This window comes from Rhipicephalus microplus, chromosome 2 (genome assembly GCF_043290135.1).
Source record: "Rhipicephalus microplus isolate Deutch F79 chromosome 2, USDA_Rmic, whole genome shotgun sequence".
NCBI lineage: Eukaryota > Metazoa > Arthropoda > Arachnida > Ixodida > Ixodidae > Rhipicephalus > Rhipicephalus microplus.
Genome location: NC_134701.1, coordinates 39602731 through 39625145, shown reverse-complemented (window position 1 = coordinate 39625145; position 22415 = coordinate 39602731). Strand labels below are relative to the sequence as shown.

General features: G+C 47.8%; 1 protein-coding gene across 1 annotated transcript in view; it reads right to left on the bottom strand.

Moving 5' to 3' along the window:
* The window catches only part of LOC119169130 (serine/threonine-protein kinase RIO3), a 247094-nt gene that overhangs the window by 155540 nt on the left and 69139 nt on the right, over nt 1-22415 (bottom strand). The window contains exon 5 of the mRNA XM_037420230.2: nt 12415-12568. Within this exon, the coding sequence (XP_037276127.1) occupies nt 12415-12568 (154 nt within the window). The remainder of the gene's footprint in view (nt 1-12414; nt 12569-22415) is intronic.

Below are 22415 nucleotides of genomic sequence, written 5' to 3'. Positions count from 1 at the left end.
TTAGAGCCCAAAAGAATGGTCTTATACTCTATTTTTTTTTTAGAGGGAGAGAAGAGTCATTTCTGGAACCGACCCATTATTTCCAGCAATCCTTGCCGCCAACGTGGTTCCGTGAAAGTTAGCGCCTAACCTCTCAATTGTAAATAGTTATATGTTTCCAGGACAAAGAAAGGCTCCTCTTTTCTTGGCAGTTGCATGAGAGTACGACTCTTTGGGCTGCGCTTTTGTTTTTTGTTTTTACGCGGCAGAGAAACAGGTAGAGCGTCACACACATATGAAATGTTTCAAAAGAGATCATGGAAGCAGCAGCGCCCCAGAAAAAGAACAGATTAGTTATAGTAGGGACAGGCTCTTCACCTTCGCATGCAACGACGGTGGAGAGCGCACTTTTCTCTCTTTTTTTCGAAATGTGACTTAGTGGCGTCTTTTGGTAGCTCCAGGAGAAACTTCTCGCAAGATGGCATCAGTAGAGCTGCCACCTTAATAAAATTGTAACCACGATATTTCTTTGAAAAAAAAAAAAGAATTTAGAAGTATTTTCTGCTAAGGTAGCTGGTACATCACCATGAGGCAAAACTTGAGATGCCTAAAACACCATAAGAAGAATAAATAAATGGAGACTCTCTTTCCCCATGTTTTTTCATTCTTGTGGTGTTTTAGTCATCTAAAATTTTCCCTCATAAATAACATGAAGTAACACAAAATACTTAAAATCGAGATATAAAGAACAATTTTCCCCTTCCCTCAGCACTGGGGTAGCATAGAGTTCTACAAATGTCCTAAAAAACACTGACACAAACATCTTTCTTGTTTCTTTGTAACAGTAAGTAGCTAATGACCCATTTGATATGACTAAAAAACCTCTTAGCACACGATGGTTCTTGAGATTGTTACAGTGATTTTCACACTGTAAGTGGTCAGGACTTCCGATTTGTAAAGTGCGCTGGCAGGCCGTCGAACACACAAGAATTGACCTTGGGCCTGAAGCCCAGCTTGTCTCTCGGCAACAATATGGTGCCAGTGTATCATGCACATGAATATTGTCTGATAAATCAAAGTGCTTTGCACACCCACGCACATACTTGGAACCAATGCAGGAGTAGTCCGCTTTTTGCTGTGTTACAGCTCACTGCGAGCTCTTCTGAACACTTGGCATACAAAAATGATACCTTTTCAGTAGTGTTCTTAACAGCGTCTCAACGGCATCGTCACGCAAACCTGCGGCTTCAACAGTAAAATACCTCATCTTGGCCCTTACCTAAAAAAAGTCACAACTTTGTCCCAAACGCGAAGCAATGAACGTGATAGCAACAAATTGGAAGGTCACGCGCAGCATGGAAAACAGATTAAAATGTTTCTCGCGTTTCTCACGCATAAATGACGCACGAAACGTACTCACAGGTACGATCAGCGTCAAATGAAATCCGAACAGCAGCAAGCCTTTGCGACAGTGTAGTCCGTGCCATCCAGTTATCATGATTGATAGGCACGCGCATCCTGTTCGGCAGCTTTCCATATATATGCGTGCCTGTTCGTAGTGATAAGTGGACGGCGCGCAATATAGCATCACAAAGGCTTGCCAACTGTTCGGGTTTCATTTGACGCGGATAGTGCAGACGCACGAGAATGAGCGTCTCAGTTGTTACTTCGCTGGGTCTGAAAAGTGCGCGCTTTTTGCGAACAGAGACTGCAATGATTGCAGTGACCTTTGTGCGCCCGCTAACCAGAACAGACTTGTTCCAGGTGAAGCCAGAGGCCAGCCAAGACGTACGGTCCTCACCTCCTTTCCACCACGCGATAGGGGCGTGCAAGGAAGCATTGCTCCTCTCCTCTAAGTGGGGCAAAGTATGCGTGGAAAATTAGAGCGAGCGCCGCCGCATGATGTGGCGACACGCGCTTATTGCACCATCTTGCTGGTGATGCTCAAAACATGATAATTTCCCCAAGATGCCCGTGAGCAGCAATAAGTGGTAGATATAAATGGCTTGCCAGCTTGCCGTTTGAACGGTGAAGAACGTGCTCCTCGGTGGCTCAGTGGTTAACGCCGCGCGCTCACGATTGAGAAGACCGAAGTTCGATTTCGCGCGCCAGTCTTTTTCTGTTTTTTTTTCTTTCTTGCATTTTCATATATATAAATACGTATACTCATATGGTAAGTGACATCGACACCGGCAGCAAAATTTAGCCGAGAGTGTCCATATAATTGCTATCGTAATAAAAACAATCACAGATACAGAATACTACTATCTGCGTCAAATGAAACTCGAACAGTGGCAAGCCTTTGCGATACTATAGTGTGCGCCGTCCAGTTATCACGACTGACAGGTGCGCGCATCTTGTTCGGCAGCTCTGTGCATGATAAGTAGACGGTGCGCACTATACCGTAACGAAAGTTCACTGCTGTTCAGGTTTAATTTGATGCAAATAGTACACAGACAACCATAACTTTCATGTGCGGTGTGTCTGTCTCTGCGAAGTGAAACCGGGGGCCAGTGAAGTGGCCTCTAAATAATGGTGGTGCTATAGTTCAGCAGCTTTCCAAGCAATATTAAGCTCCCCCTTAGTGTGGCGGCAAATTTTCATAACCAGAAAGAGCACTGAAGGACTACGGTGGCCTTTGCATCAACTAAAGCAATTTCATCACTGCTCAAGGGGGCTCGCCAATTTTTCATCACAACTTTCTTTTCGAGCCGAGGGTACATAAATCTTATGTGTGTGTTTTGCGTAAGACGTTCCTCAATCATTGCGGCAATATTGTTGGGCATAGTAAGCAAAGTTTTGACAGAAAGATAATCTGGGGTGCTCCAACCAGGTGAGTTCTGCTGTCATATTAGAATATCAATGTGAGAAGTGCTTTGGTGCTGCTCTGTTCAAAACTCTCAGACCAACATGGGACCATCCAGGGAGCTGTGGAAGCTGCACAGGAACAAAAGCTCCCAGTGACCAACAGCTGACCCCATTTAAGCAGATATGGCTTCCCAGCCGCACAAATAAAAAAAAAATTATTCCATGCCAGCCAACAGCAGCGGCTGAGAAAGTCTGTAAAAACGATTGAGTATTGGGCTAACCGTTACTGCTGTGCAGAAGGCATATGGTGTCCCTGCACCTGTGATGGCACTCACTCGTCAATTAGAATTCACACTACAATTTTGTTGAATTTCTTTCAAAATTTTCATGCACCTTTCAAAGAATTGCTGTATTAGTACCTTTGCTTGCCGCACCGACAGGCTCGTCTTTTTGGTTATATTGACATCGACCAACATTCTTTAAAGCATCAAAAATGATATGGTGAGAAACATGAGGTACCTCCCACCTGTTTTTTCTGGCAATCTGCATGGTCACAATGAAACCTTTCAAGCTTAAAGCAGCAGCTACACCAAATTTCAGACCCGAGAAGTGGCAGTCGTTCGATTGCTTGGTACGCACGAGTTTCTTTAACGAAGTATGAATCATGCCAATTACATAGAAGTTATTCTATTTCAAGCGAACAGGCATCGAAGGCTCACCGGCGCGCTCGCGACCATGAGACATCAGCAGTATTTTGATGTGTTCAGCAAGCTCCAAGTCCTCATCTCGGACGCTATGTGACAATGAGCAAGCCGCGATAATGTCTACAATTTTACCCCCGTTTCAAACGCACTGTCCTTAGGTGATACCAAGGCAGAACAAACGCACAGATGCATTTCAAACGCACTGCATTGAAGGTGGTTTCAAGTCAAGTTCAAGTCAAGAAACGTTTCTGATGTTAAGACGTTTATTGGCGGACACTCGATGATACACGACAGCGACAGTCAATGCGGGGACCGACTCCCTGCACGAGCTGCTCTTCTTCTTATGAAAAGGGCGACCCACTAGAAGGCACTGGAGAGGACGACCCACTGTTCGAAGGCTTTGCCACAACTACCCCGGGTACGAAAAGGGAGCCACCTGGCGACATAACAGGTGGTTACAATGAGCGGGTCATGGTAGGCCTTGAGGCCCTCCACGTTAACAATGTCGCGTCCTCTACGGCGCATGTCCGAAGATGGGTCGATTGGTTCAATCAAGTAGTTTACAGGGGAAGTGCATTTGACGACACGGTAAGGGGCCTTGATGATTGATTGATATGTGGGGTTTAACGTCCCAAAACCACTATATGATTATGAGAGACGCCGTAGTGGAGGGCTCCGGAAATTTAGACCACCTGGGGTTCTTTAACGTGCACCCAAATCTGAGCACACGGGCCTCCAACATTTCCGCCTCCATAAAAGGGGGGGGGGGGGCCTTCGTATTTGGGCAATAGTTTTGAAGATAGGCCAGTTGCAGTGGAAAGGATCGAGAGCCAGACGAGCGCTCCAGGGAGGAACGTGGGCGCAGTAATGCAGGCGTCAGCGCGAATGCTTTTTTTTGCCGCTCTTGATCGTGCGCAGTAAAGGTCTTTACAAGCTCTCAACACTCTTCAGCAAGCTTGGCTGTAGCAGAAATAGGCGCCCACTCAGACGAATCTGGCTTGTACGAAAGTATCGTGTCGATGGTGTGCGACGGGTGCCTTCCATATAATAAAAAAAAGGTGAAAAGCCAGTGGGGCTCTGAGGGACAGTATTATATGCGTAAGTGACGAAGGGTAGATTGGAATCTCAATTTGTGTGATCGGCGGCGACGTACTTGGAGAGCATGTCGCCGAGCGTACGGCTGAAGCGTTCAGTGAGGCCGTTCGTCTGCGGGTGGTAAGCAGCAGTTTTGCGGTGAATAACGTTGCACTCTTTAAGAATGGCTTCAACGACTTCAGACAGGAAGACCCGGCCTCGGTCACTGAGCAGTTCCTGGGGTGGACCGTGTCACAAAATGAATCGGTGGAGCAAAAAGGAGGCCACATCGCTCGCTGCAGCCGCGGGGAGAGTGGCCGTTTCGGCGTATCGCGTGAGATGGTCCACAGCGACAATGGCCCAGCGGTTACCAGCCGACGTCAGTGGAAGTGGCCCATACAAATCGATGCCAACGCGCCCATAGAGTCTGGCAGGGCAAGGTAGACGTTGCAGACCTACCGGTGACAGGTGCATTGAAGCTTTTCGGCGCTGACAATCTATGCAGGAACGAACGAATTTCTGCACGTAGTGGTACATGCCGCGCCAAAAGTACCGTTGGCGAATGCGGTGGTAAGTCTTCGATACCCCGGAGTGCGCACATTGCGGATCGGAATGAAAGACCTCGCATATGTCAGAGCGCATACTGCGAGGTATGACTAGTAGCCACTGGCGGCCGTCACCGTTGTAATTGCGCCTGTGGAGGAGGTCGTCGCGAACGGCGAAATGGTGGGCTTGACGACGCAACGCGCGAGTGGATGGAGTGGATGGATCAGCCAGCAAGTCTATCAGTGAGGCGATCCATTGATCCTTGCACTGTTCAGTAGCAATGATATGAATGCTAATGGAAGAAATGGCAAGGTGAGACGCTGAGTTGTGGGCATTGTCGTCAGGCAAGGGAGACCGTGACAGGGCGTCGGCGTCAGCATGTTGCCTTCCATTGCGGTACAGCACGCGTATGTCGTAGTCTTGCAGGCGGAGTGCCCACCGGGCGAGACGGCCTGAGGGATCTTTCAATGACGACAACTAGCATAGTGCGTGATGGTCGGTGACATCAAATGGGCGACCATACAAATAAAGTCGGAACTTTGTAAGGGCCCAGACGATTGCCAAACATTCCTTCTCGGTGAAGGTGTAATTAGTCTCGGCCTTAGTAAGCGAACGCCTTGCATGCGCCACGACATATTCCGGGAACCCTGGTTTGCGCTTCGGAAGGACAGCGCCAAGGCCGACACCACTGGCATCCGTGTGTACCTCTGTAGGGGCCGTAGGGTCGTAGTGGCGGAGTATGGGAGGCGACGTCAACAAACGACGGAGCGTTGTGAAAGCGTCGTCGCACTGTGATGACCACGAATGGAGAGGCCCGTTACTTCCGAGGAGCTTCGTCAGCGGCGATATGATAGTCGCGAAGTTTGGAATGAAGCGCCAAAAGTAGGAACACAGCCCTACGAAACTGCGCAGTTCTTTGACGGATGTCGGCTTCGGAAACTCGGCCACGGCCCGAAGCTTAGCTGGATCAGGGAGAATTCCGTCCTTGGACACGATGTAGCAGAGTATTGTCAGCTGCCGAGCTGCAAATCGGCACTCCTTTAGGTTCAGTTGCAGACTGGCGTCACTCAGACGCGTTAAAACGTGCCATAGGCGTTGAAGATGCGTCGAGAAGTCCGGAGCGAAAACGACGACGTCATCGAGGTAGCACAGGCACGTGTTCCATTTCAGGTCACGCAGCGGTTACCAGCCGCTGCTACCAGCCACCGCAAAACTGCTGCTTACCACCCACAGTATCCATCATGCGCTCAAAGGTGGCGGGCACATTGCACAGCCCAAACGGCATGACGTTGAATTCGTACAAGCCGTCGGGGGTGACAAAAGCGGTCTTCGGTCGAGCGTCCTAAGCCATAGGTACTTGCCAGTACCCTGAGCGCAAATCGAGGGATGAAAAGAATTCTGCTCTTTGCACGCTGTCAATCGCGTCATCTACCCGCGGTAGTGGGTAAACGTCCTTACAAGTGATCTTGTTGAGGCGTCGATAGTCCACACAGAACCGCACAGAACCGTCCTTCTTCGTGACGAGAACGACAGGAAACGCCCAGGGGCTGCTAGAGGGTCGAATAACATCACGGCGAAGCATGTCGTCGACATGCTCGTTGATTACATGGCGTTCTGTGGGAGATACGCGATATGGACGTTGTAACAGTGGTGGCTGTGTGCCTGAGTCGACGCGATGCGTAACAATGAATGTGCGGCCGAGAGAAGGTTGGGCGACATCAAAAGAAGACCGGAATTCTTCCAACAGGCCCAGAAGCTGGGAACGCTGGCCTGGCGTAAGGTTGTCGGGAATGAAGGGACCGAATACATTATCGGATGATGAAGCACATGTCGAAACAGCACTAAGCGTACTGGAACTTGAGCAGTGCATGTCATTGGGTTGATCCATGACTTGTTCGTCTTCGATGGGTTCCACGCTGCCGAAACATTCCCCTCGCACCAACGTAACGCTGTACGGGGATGAGTTCACTACAAAAATAGTGGTGCTGCAGTGAGTGAGTTGCACGGTTGCGAAAGGAACCAGCAAGCCTTTTCTGAGGAAAACACGAGATGGCGAGAGGAGTGCAGCGGTGTCAGAAAGGCTTGCGCAGTAGACCGACACTGTCGCGGACGAATTCGCAGGCACTTGGGTGTCATCTCTGACGAATAACTTGCTTGCAGCAGATGAACTGTCGGCCGGTGTCAAAGAAGAGAATTGTGTGAGTTCTATTTCAGCTGGTGCGCAATGAATGACGGCGTCATGGCGGGAGAGAAAATCCCATCTTAGGATGACGTCGTGGGAGCATGAAGGAATTATGATGAATTCGACCGCATACATCATGTCCTGAATCTTAAGGCGGGCTGTGCACATCGCCATAGGGTGAATGCTTTGGGCGCTGGCTGTACGGAGGGAGAGCCCGGAGAGTGGCGTGGTCACTTTGCGCAGTAATCGGCTAAGTTTTGCGTCCATGACTGATACGGCGGCTCCAGTATCTACAAGGGCAGATGCACGAACGCCATCAACAAGTACGTCTATCACGTTCGATGGGCTTTCCTGAAGGCTTCCGCAGTTTGACAGCGTCGCAGCCCTTGCCTTGAGGGCTGCGACGACTAGTTTTCCTGGTCGCCCTCGAGTGGACGTGGCCGCATTAGCGACAATGTGCGAGGTCGCGGAGATGGTGAACGGCGGGTAGACGGAGCAGGGCGGGACGACGGTGACATAGGCGGCGGTTGGTCATAAGAGCGGCTTGATTGGCTTGGAAAGTTTGAGGCGACCTGCGGTTGCTGCACACGATTGCAATAGCGTGCTACGTGACCGACGCGACCACAAGCAAAGCAGATGGGGCGATCGTCAGCAGTGCGCCATCTGTTCGCGGGTCTCATCCATGTCGTAGAACGCGATGGGCGAGCCGGCTGCTGATATGAGTGCACGGTGGGCGGCACTCTGGGCACGTGGGTGACGTCGGCGTAAGTAGGCGACACAGTTTCTCCGAATGCTCGGAGCCTCGCGGTGGTTTCGGTTTTACTTAGAGGGCAAACCACAGAAATCGGTGGGGGCGGCCTGGCTACAACTTGGGCGTAGCTGAGTGGCGCAGATACAGGAGGCGGCTGGTGGTATTCAGGAACGACCTCCGCGATTTCCTGCTGAATGGCTCGGCGTAGCGGAGGTAGAAGTGTATTTGATGACTGCTGAGCATGTTGCGGCGGAGCAAATTCCAGTAAAGAGACCTGGCGGGCAACTTCCTCACGCACGAATGACTTGATTTCAGCGAGCAAGGTTGTGTGCTCAGGAACTGCTGACAAAGCCGAGAGACCAGCATCACGTAGTGGCGGTCGACAGGTCATCAAGCGCTGCCCCCCAAGCTCGTCGTAACTTTGGCATAATGTAATGACTTCTGTCACAGTGTGAGGGTTCTTGGCCAGGAGCATGGTGAAGGCATCATCGGCGATGCCTTTTAGAACATACGTGATTTTGTCAGCCTCTGACATGTTCAGGTCGACTTTCTTGCACAACTCAAGGATGTCCTCGATGTAACTTGTGAAGGACTCGCCGGTCTGCTGTGCTCGTTCACGTAAACAATGTTCGGCTTGCAGTTTACGAACGGCAGGACGGCCGAACACGTCGACGACAGCGGTCTTAAAAGCGGACCAAGTCGAGAAATCAGATGCGTGGTTGTTGTACCACATTCCGGCCACACCCGCGAGGTAGAAAAACAGGTTGCTGAGTTTACCTGCCTCGTCGCAATGGTTGGGGACGCTCACGCGTTCGTACATGGCCAGCCAGTCCTCGATGTCGGTGCCATCCGCGCCGGTGAAGACAGGAGGGTCGCGGATGCGGGGGACACCGGGACATGGCGTCGGGGCAAGAGAGAGCGTTTGCTGAGCGGCGTCCTGGTGCATGGTAGAAGGCACGGTACGGGATCGAAGCTCCAAGGGCATCGAATGTGAACCGAAGATGTTTGAAGGGCACAGCACTCTCAGCACTCTCCACCAAATTGTTAAGACGTTTATTGGCGGACACTCGATGATCCACAACAGCGACAGTCAATGCGGGGACCGACTCTCTGCACGAGCTGCTCTTCTTCTTATGAAAAGGGCGAACCACTAGAAGGCACTGGAGAGGACGACCCACTGTTCGAAGGCTTTGCCACACTGAATACAGGGGGTTAGTGTTTTGATAGCGGTGCTTACATGCGGTACCATCTGGCGGCGACGCCTGGCTGCCTAGCAACGGCTTCACTTACTTTGTTTTGCTTGCTCAGGGATGAGACTGCGGAGACTAAATTGAGAGCAGTTTATGGAGCAGCCAAATTTCAATTTTGGAGCAGGAAGACCTTGCTTCGGAGCAGTTAGCAGCATTTAATATGTCGTCCTGGGAGCTTGAAAATGCAAATGTTTAGTAACGTGGGGGCACCAGTGCATTGGCTTATAATAGAGATAACACTGAAATTGATTTCGACAAAAGTTTTTAAGCAGATAATCGCCGGGTATGACTTGCACTACGTTTTTACATACCACGCGACCTACCTAGCGCTTGTAACAAGCATGTGAAATAATACTAAAAAAAGGTTTTGTGAAAAACTAGGTTCCTTGGAAACATTTAAAAAGAAAACCGAATCACCCTAAAAAAAAACTTCTAGAATTGTAAGTGCACAAGAATTTCAGTTGCATAACAGGGGTCCTTCATTTAACGAAAAGCCCGACATGTGGGAACCACACACATCAACTATCAAGAGATAGCGCCCCGTGTTGCACAGTAGCAGTGCGCGTGGCCCACTTGCACTCTTCAAAAGCGCCAGCCTACGTGCTGCTCGGGGGAGAGACACCTTGGCTGTCACGAAGGACGGAGACTGTCACCCACGCTAGCCGATTGCTGCTGCCCTGAATAGTGGTTGTTGCGTAGCTGTCTCGTCCCTGGTCCGACTCCACCATATGTTTTGTCTAGCTGAATAAATGTTGTTTTTTTATGTGAAGCCTCCATCATCCTTGCTTTACTTATGGTTGAAGTGCAGCAAGCCCGATACCCACACACGATAGCGTTAAGAGCTTTCAACAGACAACAAAAGTGCGGTGCACCGCCGTTCGCGGCCAAATATGCAAGACCCCCTTCAAGAGTGCAGCGCGAGAGCCAAGACACCTTGCTGCACCGACTATCTCATAAAGCGTGTGCGTATGGCAAATAGTACTGATAATGCCTCTCCACGTGCACAACCATGTGTTATTATTACGGCACACATTGGCCAGTTCTGTTTTTTTTAATATCCTAAGTCATCCCCATCGGTCTAGAATTCCCGATAATACATGACTTGCGATTGCCACCCGCGCCGCAACTCGCGCAAAGCGCTCGCACTGCAAATAAAAAACCATGTCAATGCAAGCGAACCACCGAATGTACAAAGGATACTTTTGTTGCAAAGAAAGAATAAAAGAAGGAAAACGAAGTCGCACTTTGGAGTGGCCGCCTGCCGAAACACCGGTCGAACATAAAACTAAGCCTAAAAGCTCGTGTACCCCAGAGAAGGCACGCAGTGACACTTCTTAAAGCACTTATTGCGAGTTTCGATAACAAAACGAAGCAGTGGCAAATCACCCTTCATGAAAACTGTGCCATGTGATAACCAGAGAATCATGGGTCGCAAATGAAGCGCCGAGGTGCCTATTTATATAGTTTAAAATGGTTTGAATGCGCGTTCTGTCACCACAGCTTCGCAAATAACCAAGTGTTTCTCTTTACCTGCAAACACCGATGTGCCGATTTTACGCGCGATGGCCTTTTTAAATGCATTGACAACTCGCTAGTCTAAATAAATTAGTAGCTAATGGGCATAAACCAGGATTTGGTTGAAGGCGTCCTGTCACTCACAAAACCCATTTTGAGGACCCATGTGCACACGCCAGAGCATCCAGGAGACGCGTCGCATGCAGGGAAAGACTCCATGTTTGCAGTTACTCACTCAGGGCAAACGAGCACGCATAGGGAATCTCATGCAGCAGCATCGACATGAAAACCGCAGTGACCAGAGGAACATGCTACGCACAACAAAGAACCAGAGAGTCAACTCCGGTACGCTCGCCACTCGACTCAGTTGTTATTGCTAGGCGATAGAGGCACCGCAACACACAGCCTAGCTAGTAGAAGCAGCGCACTCGATGCATGGCAGCACATTTTTGCGGGGTCACGCATATTTATAACAAATTAGAAAGGATTATGGCGGCAGAATCCATGGGAACCTTCGACACCATAAAGGTGCAAAGTAAAAATAAACACCATTGGGCGCGTCTTACTAGTCAACTTGGTCTTTTTTCCCCACTGAAGCTAAGGTTGGCATCAAATTTCTAGCTTTCGAGTCCGTTTTCGAGCAGTTCGGTGTAATTTTCGTGATTTCTATGCTTTTGGAGCAGCTTGGGGCGAAAAAAGCAAACGTAACAAAATTACGCCATATGCGCAGCTGTCTCAGCCCTGCTTGCTTTGTGCAGCTCACTCGTGTGAATCCTTCACATTCCTTGAGCTTCTTCGATTAATTTGTCGTGGTGTCGTGAGCAAGGATGTGATTATTCGAAGGTATACGGTCATCGCAATCAAGTAAGATGCGCGCAAGGTTTGTATGTCTTATCAGAAAGCATGGCCCAGGCTTGTGTCTCCAGCTGCCTTGTTGCAGCTTGGTCTGGGGTCAATTTCACAACCACTGCTCAGAGGAGGGTCGAACCGGAAATGATTCGTCATGCCTCAAATCACCACGATTACATATTCCTCAGTGTTTTCATCATCGATTGTGGACGTTGATGGGGGCAACGACCATGGGGGTTGCGAAGACGTGCCTATACAAGTGCGTGCTGAGCAGACGAAATGTCAACTGAAGGTCGTGTCACTATTTCGTATGGCCATGTGATCAAGTAGTGTGGGACCGTGAGGTGAGACCGCTTTGCAGCGGTAGCGCTGAAAATCGGCGCGTTTCGCGCTCGTTTTGAATTGGATCCGAAACTGGTCATAGTAGTCAATAATACATATATTCCTCTCGCATTTTTAGTGCCGAATCACTACTAGGGGATCGGTAATTATGGGTTGATGCAAAAAACACGACATCCATAAAGTTGCAGTCACTGCTCCTTTAACAAGACAACACAATCCATAGCAACAAGAAAAAGGAAAGTACAATACCATTTCTGTAGCGACAGTAGGTACAGCTAGTGGCTCTTATAAAATTCTCATCACCCTTGAATGTTGTCAAGAGTGAGTATGACAGTATGTGACATCTCCTGTCTTAATGCATTTTTTACAGCCACTTGGGGTAGGCAATTCTTATAAAGCAAAACAAGAGCTCACAGCGGTGGCCTTCTCCCGCTTGTCGTGTAGCCGGGCAGCCCGGCGCCCTTCCTGGGCCGAGTGCACCTTGAGAGAATTGTACACGTGATTGGACAGACGCATGTCGAAACCACCACCGTCCCCCGTTGAGATGCCAGGGGGCAGCTCCATCACCCTGCACAACATCCCATACCACTAAGCAGAGGTGTGGGACCACACACAAACATTCATCACAAGGTGGGCCAGGCACCCACTTGTGTCATTCTCTTTAACTGTCGCCGTATCATGTTGCAGAATGGGTCTACACTGATTTGCTTCACAACGTGCAAACATTGTGGCCCTACGTGTCGATGGTGCCGCACTGCATTTGAGCTGAAGCCAATAAACACAAAGCGGTTCATTACTCTCTTACCTAGTGCCACCACTACAAATGATCAGGATCTAGGCTCCCATGTCCAGCAAGCAATCACTTTTGGCAATGTTTTCATGATATTTTCACCAGATGCATCAGCATCAATGAGCAATCATCAAAGAGTGATCAAGCTCTAGAGGATACAAAGATATTGAAGGCCTTACTTTTGTTCACTGCATGCATCAACATGCGTTTTTGAAGTTTGTCATATGTACCATTTTCAAGTTGCAATACCGAACAAAAAGGCCATGCTTTTGCTTTCAGGTAACCTGAAAATGTCATGGGTGTCAAAAATTTGGTGTGCAGTCATCAAGAAGAAAGACAGCTATTCTGATGACAAAATTTAGGGCTGCAGTACACACAGTTTCTCACAATTATGCCCAAAGGAAAATCTGGCACTAACGTATATGTGAATCTCTCTAAGGGGCATCGTGCTGTCAGAGAATGACAACACAGTAAAACTAATATGATACTAATAATGTTTGGTGTTTTGTGGTGCAAGAACCATTTGATGGCCAAAGAGCGCCAGGTCAGAGGACTAGACATGTGAACAATGATTATGCTAAGTGTCTGTATAAGGACCTTGGAATTTCTCACACTAAAGTGGATAAAATATAGAAGTAATAAAATTAACCATGACAATAAATGTGTGTAGTGTTAATAGATGGCAAAACTTTGTGATAATAAGACCATGGTGAACATCCAAGGGCCACGAGACAAGTGCTTTGTTCAATTTAACTACCGCAACAGCGACATCTCTTGAGAGGTCGTGCTGCGGAATGCCCAGGTACATGACATGAAAAGTATGGAAGTCTTTTTAAAAAATTGGTCCTGTATTTGCATGTTTCACTGCAAATGTTGTCAGAAGACGATAGTGTTACCTCTGGAGAGAGAGTGAAGAAAACGTTTATTTGATGTTCTGCATGAGAAAATTGATGAATTGTATTCTGGAGACGCTGCGTTAGAGTGCCTTGATTTGTGCAGCGAAGGCGAACGAGCACATAGAGGCACGTGAGACACGAATGCTTTCTGGCAGTTATCTTCAAAAATGAAGGAAAGCATGCGCACCTGTCTTAGAGGCGATAAGGTGTAGAATGCAAAGCAACGGGCAGGTGCCACCACCATGTCGTCTTAGCAAAGCGTTGGAAACACTTGCTTTTTTGTGCATAGCGTTGCATTGTCAGTCTAGCGTGATAAATGCTACGGTCTTTAGAATTACTTACGCATGCCTTTTCTAGTATTCTGAAGACACACATAGAGAATATTGATGCATTGTTTTGTGCCTCAGATATGCACAATAATTGCTTTTTAATTGACAATTGCACAAGTATGAACCTTGAAACTTGAGCACTGTTGGTGAACACTGCGGATTGGGTTGAATTTTGGCTATTTGGGGTATTATTTCGATGGACAAAAAGACAAATGTACAGCCAGACAGACAGACCAAATTTTTGCGTCGAAGTACCCTTTTAAAAGTCTTTAAAGGCCAAGAATGACCTGTGTGTGAAAAGTGGTTCCCTATTGTCAAACACTGCAGGATGAAGTGACATCTGCTGTCGGTAGGGTAATGAGAAGTGTTTTCTCAGCGTGTCTAATTTTTTTACACTGGATTAAAATTTGAAGTACGTTGAGTGCTTCTCCACATCTATCACACAAAGATGGATCACCACCAGACAAAATAAATGAATGTGTAGTTTGTGTATGTCCTGTTCCTAATCTTGTCAGTAGGCTTGAGCGAATAGTGATTTTTAGGTTCGAAGCAAATTTGAAGGAAATGGTGATTTCGATCAAATAATTTTGAAACGAATTTGAATTGACTATATGATGTACAAAGAAAAATGGCCATATTTATCATGACCTAACTAACCTGCAAAATACTTTTTTTATTTATTTAGGCTTCTTTGCAAGTGCTTTCTCTTCTTTCCGGTTCAAAAGATGTCGAAACAACTTCGAAAAGTAGCAGAATTCGACTCAGTAGGATGCAAGTGATAACCTGTAAAATACGTAACATTATTCATTACAGTTAGAGTGTATAAGTCGGCAAAGCAAGCTTTTAAGCTTAAAAAAATTATCAATCGATTTGAGGATCATATGTTGATTTAAAGGGTTCTTCAGCAACTTTTAAAGTATCCATAAAATAGATTCACTAATTGTGAATTCCAGGTCGCGTGCTGCGCTATAATATTAAGCTCATATGTTCTCGGTAGCCTCGACTACCGATTGACAGCGTTTGCTGGCCATGCTCGAACAGTGTTGCAGAGCCCCTTTAAATTTAAAGTGGGGCTTCGCCTCGGAGCAAATTTCTTCTGAATAAATGCTTTCACGGCTTAACACTCCTACACTGCAGCGAAAGCATCCTTACAGACAGTTACATATGGACTAATATAGACCTATTCGTTTGTACCGAATACTGAGTGCACGCTTTTGAGCGCCCCTCGGATTCACAAGCAGATACCACTGTTGTGGTTAAACGATTGAAAGAAAAGATAGCCCCAAAGCGTTTTTATTTTTACGGTGCGCAGGAAGGGGGGGGGGGGGCAGCTTGCAGAAGATAGCACCATCAACCACTGAAGATGAGTAAAATGCAACAGAGAAGGTGTTTCCAAACAGTGTACATGTATATAAATGCAAAAGGCTAAGCAACCTAACTTTTATTTTGCATTACCGCATTTTTTTCCTTCTCTCAAAAAAGTTTTCATAAAATTTACCCTGCATAATAAATACATCCCCCAACTTTGCCTTAATTTTTCGAGAAAAAAAGTGTCTTCATTATGTGAGTAAATACGGTATTTAAAAGACATGTAACATCTCTGCAGATAAAGCGACCATACTTTGATTCCGCGTACAAGCCTTCCACGGGGCTAGTGCGAAAAGCACCTGCAGAGAGGCGAATGCCTAGATGACGAACAGGGTCAAGTATTTTTAAGGCAGTAGGTGTTGCAGACTGATGGTTATTGCCCCATAGTCTAAGGGAGTGCGTATGAGGCTTTTATAAAGGTTCATCAGCAGGGGCGTAGCCAGAAATTTTTTTCGGGAGGGGTTCACACCGACCCAACTAGGAGGGGGGGGGGGGGGGGGGCAAAAATCTGCTTTCCTCTGTGACGTCATTATCAGGGGTAGTTTAAGCAGATTATGTACATGTACTGGTACATCCAAGTTATGAGACTATCCCCCCCACTCCCCATGGATATGCTTGTAAAGAGAGTGAGTAAAAGTAATCGCAGTAAAATACAGTGAACGACAGGCGATTGATTGATATGTGAGGTTTTTAACGTCCCGTAAACCCCCACATATGATTATGAGAGATGCCGTAGTGGAGGGCTCCAGAAATTACGACCACCTGGGGTTCTTCAATATGAGCACATGGACCTACAGCATTTTTGCCTGTATCGAAAAAGCACCTGGGATAACATAAAGGACAAGTAGAGTGACGGTTTGGAGCAACTGCCTCTCATTCCACCATTGAATGGAATAATTTTCGAAAGCACATCATAACGATGACCCGCCCAATAGGGGAAGACATTGTTCGTTAATCTCTGTTATGCATAGATGGCATAGTCCTCATCTGGTGAAGTGCGTTTCAGAAGTGAAGGACGCCTCCGCTTACAATGAGGAATGAGACGTACACGCAACATGTTTTTTTGCATGCATAGCTACACTTCAGTTTTGCTTACTTTGCTGAGCGAATCATTTCTTACTGTCAATGTTTGTGACTGCATGCCTATGGGAATGATTTTCATGTTAAGGTGTTAAGCTCTATATGCCAAGCAGCCCTGACACAGTGATAGCTTTTAGTCAACATTTTTAACTTCGCTGTGCGCATCCAAGCATGCTTGGAATACGCATTAAATACTTTTTTTCTAGTTACACTGCACGTTGGCAACACGATTTTGTACACGTTATGTTTCACACACACTTTTTCGCAATCTTGGTTGACATTAAAGTTGCTGTGTGACTGTTTATAGCAATTATGTACAACAGTCATGGCGTATTATCGTGCGATCTGCTAGGGCAAGGTAATCATTGTTGAGAAATGTTCAGTTGGTCTCAATCGAAAATGCACCTGGGACCAGGCTACGCCTATGCACAAAGAAATAGCTTGTTCGCTGCGTATATGCACTAGAAAATTTAAATACGTGCGAAAATGCATAATGCACAAGCTTTGTTTTTTTCGTAGATTTCGTCACTATAATCCATGAAACGATCGCATTGCGGCAGGGAGTCTTCCGTTGTTTGCAAGCGTGCGGCCGTCATTTTCTTTTACAATAACATATTCAGAACTACACAGAATATTTCACGGCACAGCCTAGATATGGCGTGCATACTGCTTTAACTAGTGCATGAGTTCATGTTTGCAGCACTTACACCAACGCAAACAGGAGCAGCCCCCGCACAAAATCTTGAGTGATCGGTTCACTAGTGGTGATAAAATGAACTGCGGTCTTCTTCTGAGCATACTGCACCATAATCGATTTCCCAGAACGCATGAACTTCAACGAGAAGTGCCAGCGTATGCAACACAAGTTTACTTACGCTGTACTGTGCACCATCCGTACCTGTCGGTTGTCTATTTCAGGCATTCTGATTCGAGGCGCTGGAAATTGTGGGGATCTGAAACGCGCCCGCGGCCATTTCGCGGGCATTTTGCCGTACAGCCGCTCTCTTTGTTCCTTTCCCGTTGCTCTGGCAACGACGCGTGGCAATAGACAGCGTCACACGCAGGCGCGGCACGTGTTCTCGGGAGGCCGAGTCACGTGTGCGCCAGCAGGGGCGGTCTTTCCTCCCTGGTCGGCGCCGGGTAAGCACGTGTTTCATTTGTTCACATCCCCTTTGAGAATCGCCGGACTATAGCCTGCCCTGGGGGGCCTTGGCATCCCGGCAGGCGTGTTTACTTGAGCTATAGCTTCGGTACAGTATGTTAAGCCAACAGCGGTGCCTAGTGCTTGAAGTGGTCGTATCGCACCAAGCCGCACTTGCCGTAGGCCTACGCGTACGAGGTTTGCCCTAACTCTCACGACCAGGCCCAGTGGCCATCGTGAGAGTGCGCAGCATAGCCGCAAGGGACCTTTTTCCCGACCGGCGTGTCAAAGCTCGCTATTGCCAGCTGCGACGTGCTCGCGGTTTCCCCTTATCATGAACGTCCGCGTGCGGGAGCCTTTGCTCTCCGCGTCCCTGAAGCGGACGTTGCACTGTTGGTCGGGGTGCCGCCAAAGGCGATAAAGTGTTGGGGTATTCCTGTTATTCGAACACTGTCTGTTTTGCCGCACCGCGCTAAACGCCTTGTTAGCTGAGCGTGCACAGAGCAGTGCGCTACAAGCGAGTAAATGACGGAGTCGCCGCCCTGTGGCTCGCTATGTGTGAACCCGCGGTGGTCGTCCGCTACGGTGAGTAGCGAGGTCATCATGAACTCGCTACTCGCATCAACACCATCGCGTTCATTCAAGTTTGTGGTCACAACGCAACAGAACCCACCAGCTTTCTGTTAGGGCGCAATCACAAACGCAAAACATTTCGCACATAAAGCAAAGGCGAAACCTCATAACTGCGAAAATGTTCGCAACAGCGATGAGTGACGCATTGTCGATTGCCTTCGGTGCGAACAGTTGCTTGCGCAGGCAAAGCTCATTCACGCGACGTCTTCGACGAGCGAACTCCTCTGTTGCCAGTATGAGGGCGTCTACTCGTAACGAAAATTCCACGTAGTTGGCAATATGCAATGGAAGTACGAAATGCGTATTGTTGAGTAATAAAACGTAAGGGGTTTATTATTGCCTTGCAGAACTTTTTTTGTATGAACGTGCATTAACATCACGTTATTTCTTCGCCGTGCACGCTTGACGTGGGCGGAGAGGAGCATGAGAGGAGGTGGTGGTTTCACGGCACATGAAGAGAACCGGCAGTACGTCAGTCATGTACGTACATGCACATCCTGTTCCAGAGCTTTTAGCACAACACTATCGGGCGATGGGCGATGGTTTCCAAATGAGGAGAACCAAGCGATCCCGCAAAAACTACTATGCGACACGCCGCCCGAACACCCTCTTTGGTCGCTCATAGCATCGCTCGTCACTGTTACGTGCATTTCCAGGTTTATGGGGTGACCTTACCGGCCACTGAAGGGAAGCGGAGGAAGTGTATATTGGCGAATCTTTCTGCCAGGGGAGAAACAAGAGCTAGTCTTTAAGGCGGAACATTACCAGCCGACATGTATCATCGTTTAAGCTCTTGTTTTTCGTATTCAGTGTCACTGCCCAAACTTTCTTGAGCGCGTCGCTTCCTAGCAATGCGAAGTCACCCCCTTGAAATACGCTGCCTACACCTATTGGTGGGTAGTTCGTGTTCTGTGTTAATCAGGACCCTTCTATAGAACTCAATGGTGGCGCCGAACGCCTTAAGATAACGCTTGATAATTATTTCACGAAAGGTGACGCTTGCCTCAGTGCACACTCGACAACTTGCGAAAAGGCTACAGCAGCCGAAGAAACGGTTCTCAGCTGTAGTTCTGAACTGCCTCAACACGATTAGGTTGTAGAAAGAACTCCCAGAAACCAATCAGAGCATGATGCATGCATGGAACCCGCGATTCCTGACAATGACATTAGTCTTTAAGTGTTCAACGGGCCAATACACTAGGACAACAAGACTAGACGATGTTTATTTATAACGTCATAGAATCCAGATGCTACATCTTTCCAATGAGGGTGGCGATTTGGGCTTGTTGGTATGGTTGCATGATGATGGATGGTAGCGCAGACAACGAACACGGACATGTCTCTATGTGCCTTCTCTTGTCCGTGTTCGTTGTCTGCGCTACCATCCATCATCATGCTACATCTTTCCCTCATGTTAGTAAGCGCTATACATGAGTTGCACGTGACGTCATTTCCTGCTGGAAAAGTGAGCGACCGCCATGTTTGTCAACAGTGAGTCAGGCTACTCAGGCTGCGCGTGCAGCTTACCCCCGGTTGGTAGTAAGTCGACGTCATTCGTGCAATATGGTGAAAGGAAACATGCATGCGCTTTGCCCGTCATACTTTGAACAGCTTCTGGGACCGACTCGTGTTTGTTACCGAACGAAAATTTCAATGCGCGATGGTAAATCGACTCGTACGAGCTGCGCATCGGGGAGGATGCTACACCGAAAGTCGATCTGCTGCCATCCGTGACACACTGCGACATCGTCAACTAGTGTTGCTTTCAACAAGTCACGTCAAGCAAATGAAGGTCTGCAAGTCGCTGCATGGCCACAACTACTTCCCCATGTAGTGGATGGGTGAAGAGCATAGCAGCTTTCATCACACAGTGTGGTCATCTTAATCAAGAATAGTTACGACGCTCTTTCCTGGTTGAAGTAAAACATGAGCTTCGACGGGATTTCGCGGTGAACAGTGAAAACCTGTGCTACATCGTGGTGGGGGAAATTTTGGTATTGTTTGCGAGGTGCTAGGGCCCCTTTTTCACTCTCCTACCTACGCCCTGTTCAGACGGCAGCGCAGTGGTGCTCATTTCATTAGTGTTGCCATCTTTGGTTTATTTTCCCCTCGTAAGCTACGGTTTCGTGGGATCTACTGTTGGTGGTACATCACGCTTTAGTTCTGTATCTATCGAGGCAGTTCGAGCGATGTTCCAGATTGCGTGGATGGCGTGCCCGCTGCGACTGCATCCAGCGTGTTCATCTGTCGCTTTTTATAGCCGTGAAATCACGCTAATGCTGTGGCAGTAGTCAGGTCATAACGGTCGTAGCCCAGCAACTAGTAGGCTCGGTGCTCAGTCGCGGTGCGCGTCATCCATGCAATTTGCGGGTTGAAAGAAGACACAATCACATATGTTGAACTGTTAACCTCCTCTAACAACATGAGACACAGCTATTCAAGTGGAAAAGGTCGGCTGTACATTGCTATGAATCTAGGTAGTATCACAAAAAAAGCGATGCGATCACGCAAGTAAACGTGACAAACTTGGACATCACTCAAAAATATCTCCACCTGTGATGAGTGATGACTGCAGTCACGGATTGGGATTCAACATACCAAAACCACTATATGATTATGAAAAGCACCGTAGTTGAGGGATCTGGAAATTTCTACCATCCGGGGTTCTTTAACGTGTGCCATAATCTAAGCCCACAAGTCAAAGCATTTTAGCCTCCACCGAAAATGCGGCTGCCGCGACCAGAATTCGGTTCCATGACCTGCAGATCAGCAGCCGAGTGCCTTAGTCACTAAACCACCGTGGCGGGTATAATTCTGCATCCAAAAGTGGCACAAATAGTATTGGTGAAGCCACTATAGCGACCGGAGACCAGATTTAGCTACTGTGCTCCCGACTATGCTTCCAGGCATCTGCTTATGTTGACAAACATGGCAGTTCTCGGTTCTCTCGTTCCCGGATGTGACGTGTGTGCGACCCACGTATAGCGCTTACTTACGAAGGTTGAAACTTTAGTTTTACCTGAAGGTTGAAACTTCAGAGAAATTGGAACTTCAGTTATAACTGAAGTTCGAATCTCTCTGGTTAGAAATGTTTTCCTGGCTGGTGTGTTCTAAATATTAGAAGGCTGGGCTCTGCGAGACACGTGCGCTTTTTAGAAAAGAAAGTTCAGACAAGGGGACTCAGCAAAATTTTTGTGCCTTAGTCCTCTTTCCATTCATGCATTGGAAGAACGGGCTCGAAAATTTAAGAAGCCACCATGAATGTGACTACCACATGACCACTGCTTTATACTTGAGTCAATCTTCATGTCAATCGAAAAAGATAATTAACACTATTCCAGCATGTCATGTGTCTCTTTGCTGCATGAAACGTTGCTTGTGAAGAGTTAATTTCATTTCTCGTAAAAGTTACGGTTACTATGTGATATTGTTCTTAATTTTACATGATAACAAGTCTACTCATGTTTTTTCATTCTCTGCATTTCTTGTTATGCATTCTGTCACTAGTTGCAGAAATCGCTCAGTGTGCCCTACTAGTCATGTCAATGTAAAGGGATGAACATATTGCTACGGGGTGCCACAAATGAACATTATAGGAAAGAGGACAATGTTTAGGGCGAGCTCGTGCAGACTGGGCTCCATATTGTATGCCTGCCTGTTTACCTAAAGTAAAGGTATTTTTCAGACACCTTCTCCCCGTAACATTTTGGTGGAGAGTGCGGGTCTTCCCACAGTCAACAACCACGACGATTCTACGCAGCAGACGTTCCTTGGCTGCCTGTGTGATGCCTGATCAAGACGAGAATGAGGATTCTTCTGAGACTACCCCCACCGTGCTTCGTCCAACTACGCAGCAACCAACAACACCGCATCCAGCCGCTACTAACCGCACCGTCGTCCTGACCCAACCGCGTGACCCAGGTACCTTTTCGGGTAGTGACAGTACTGACGTAGTGGAATGGCTTCAGCTGTACGAACGGGTGAGCGGTCTGTACAACTGGGATCTGACGCTCATGTTGGCCAATATTATTTTCTACCTTGATGGCACAGCTAAAGTTTGGTTCTCCAACCACGAGGAAGATATCTGGAGTTGGGACATCTGTATAGAAACTCATCGATCTCTTCGGCAAGCCCATTGGGCGTCGTGGTGCTGCGCAGAAAGAACTAGCGTGCCGACT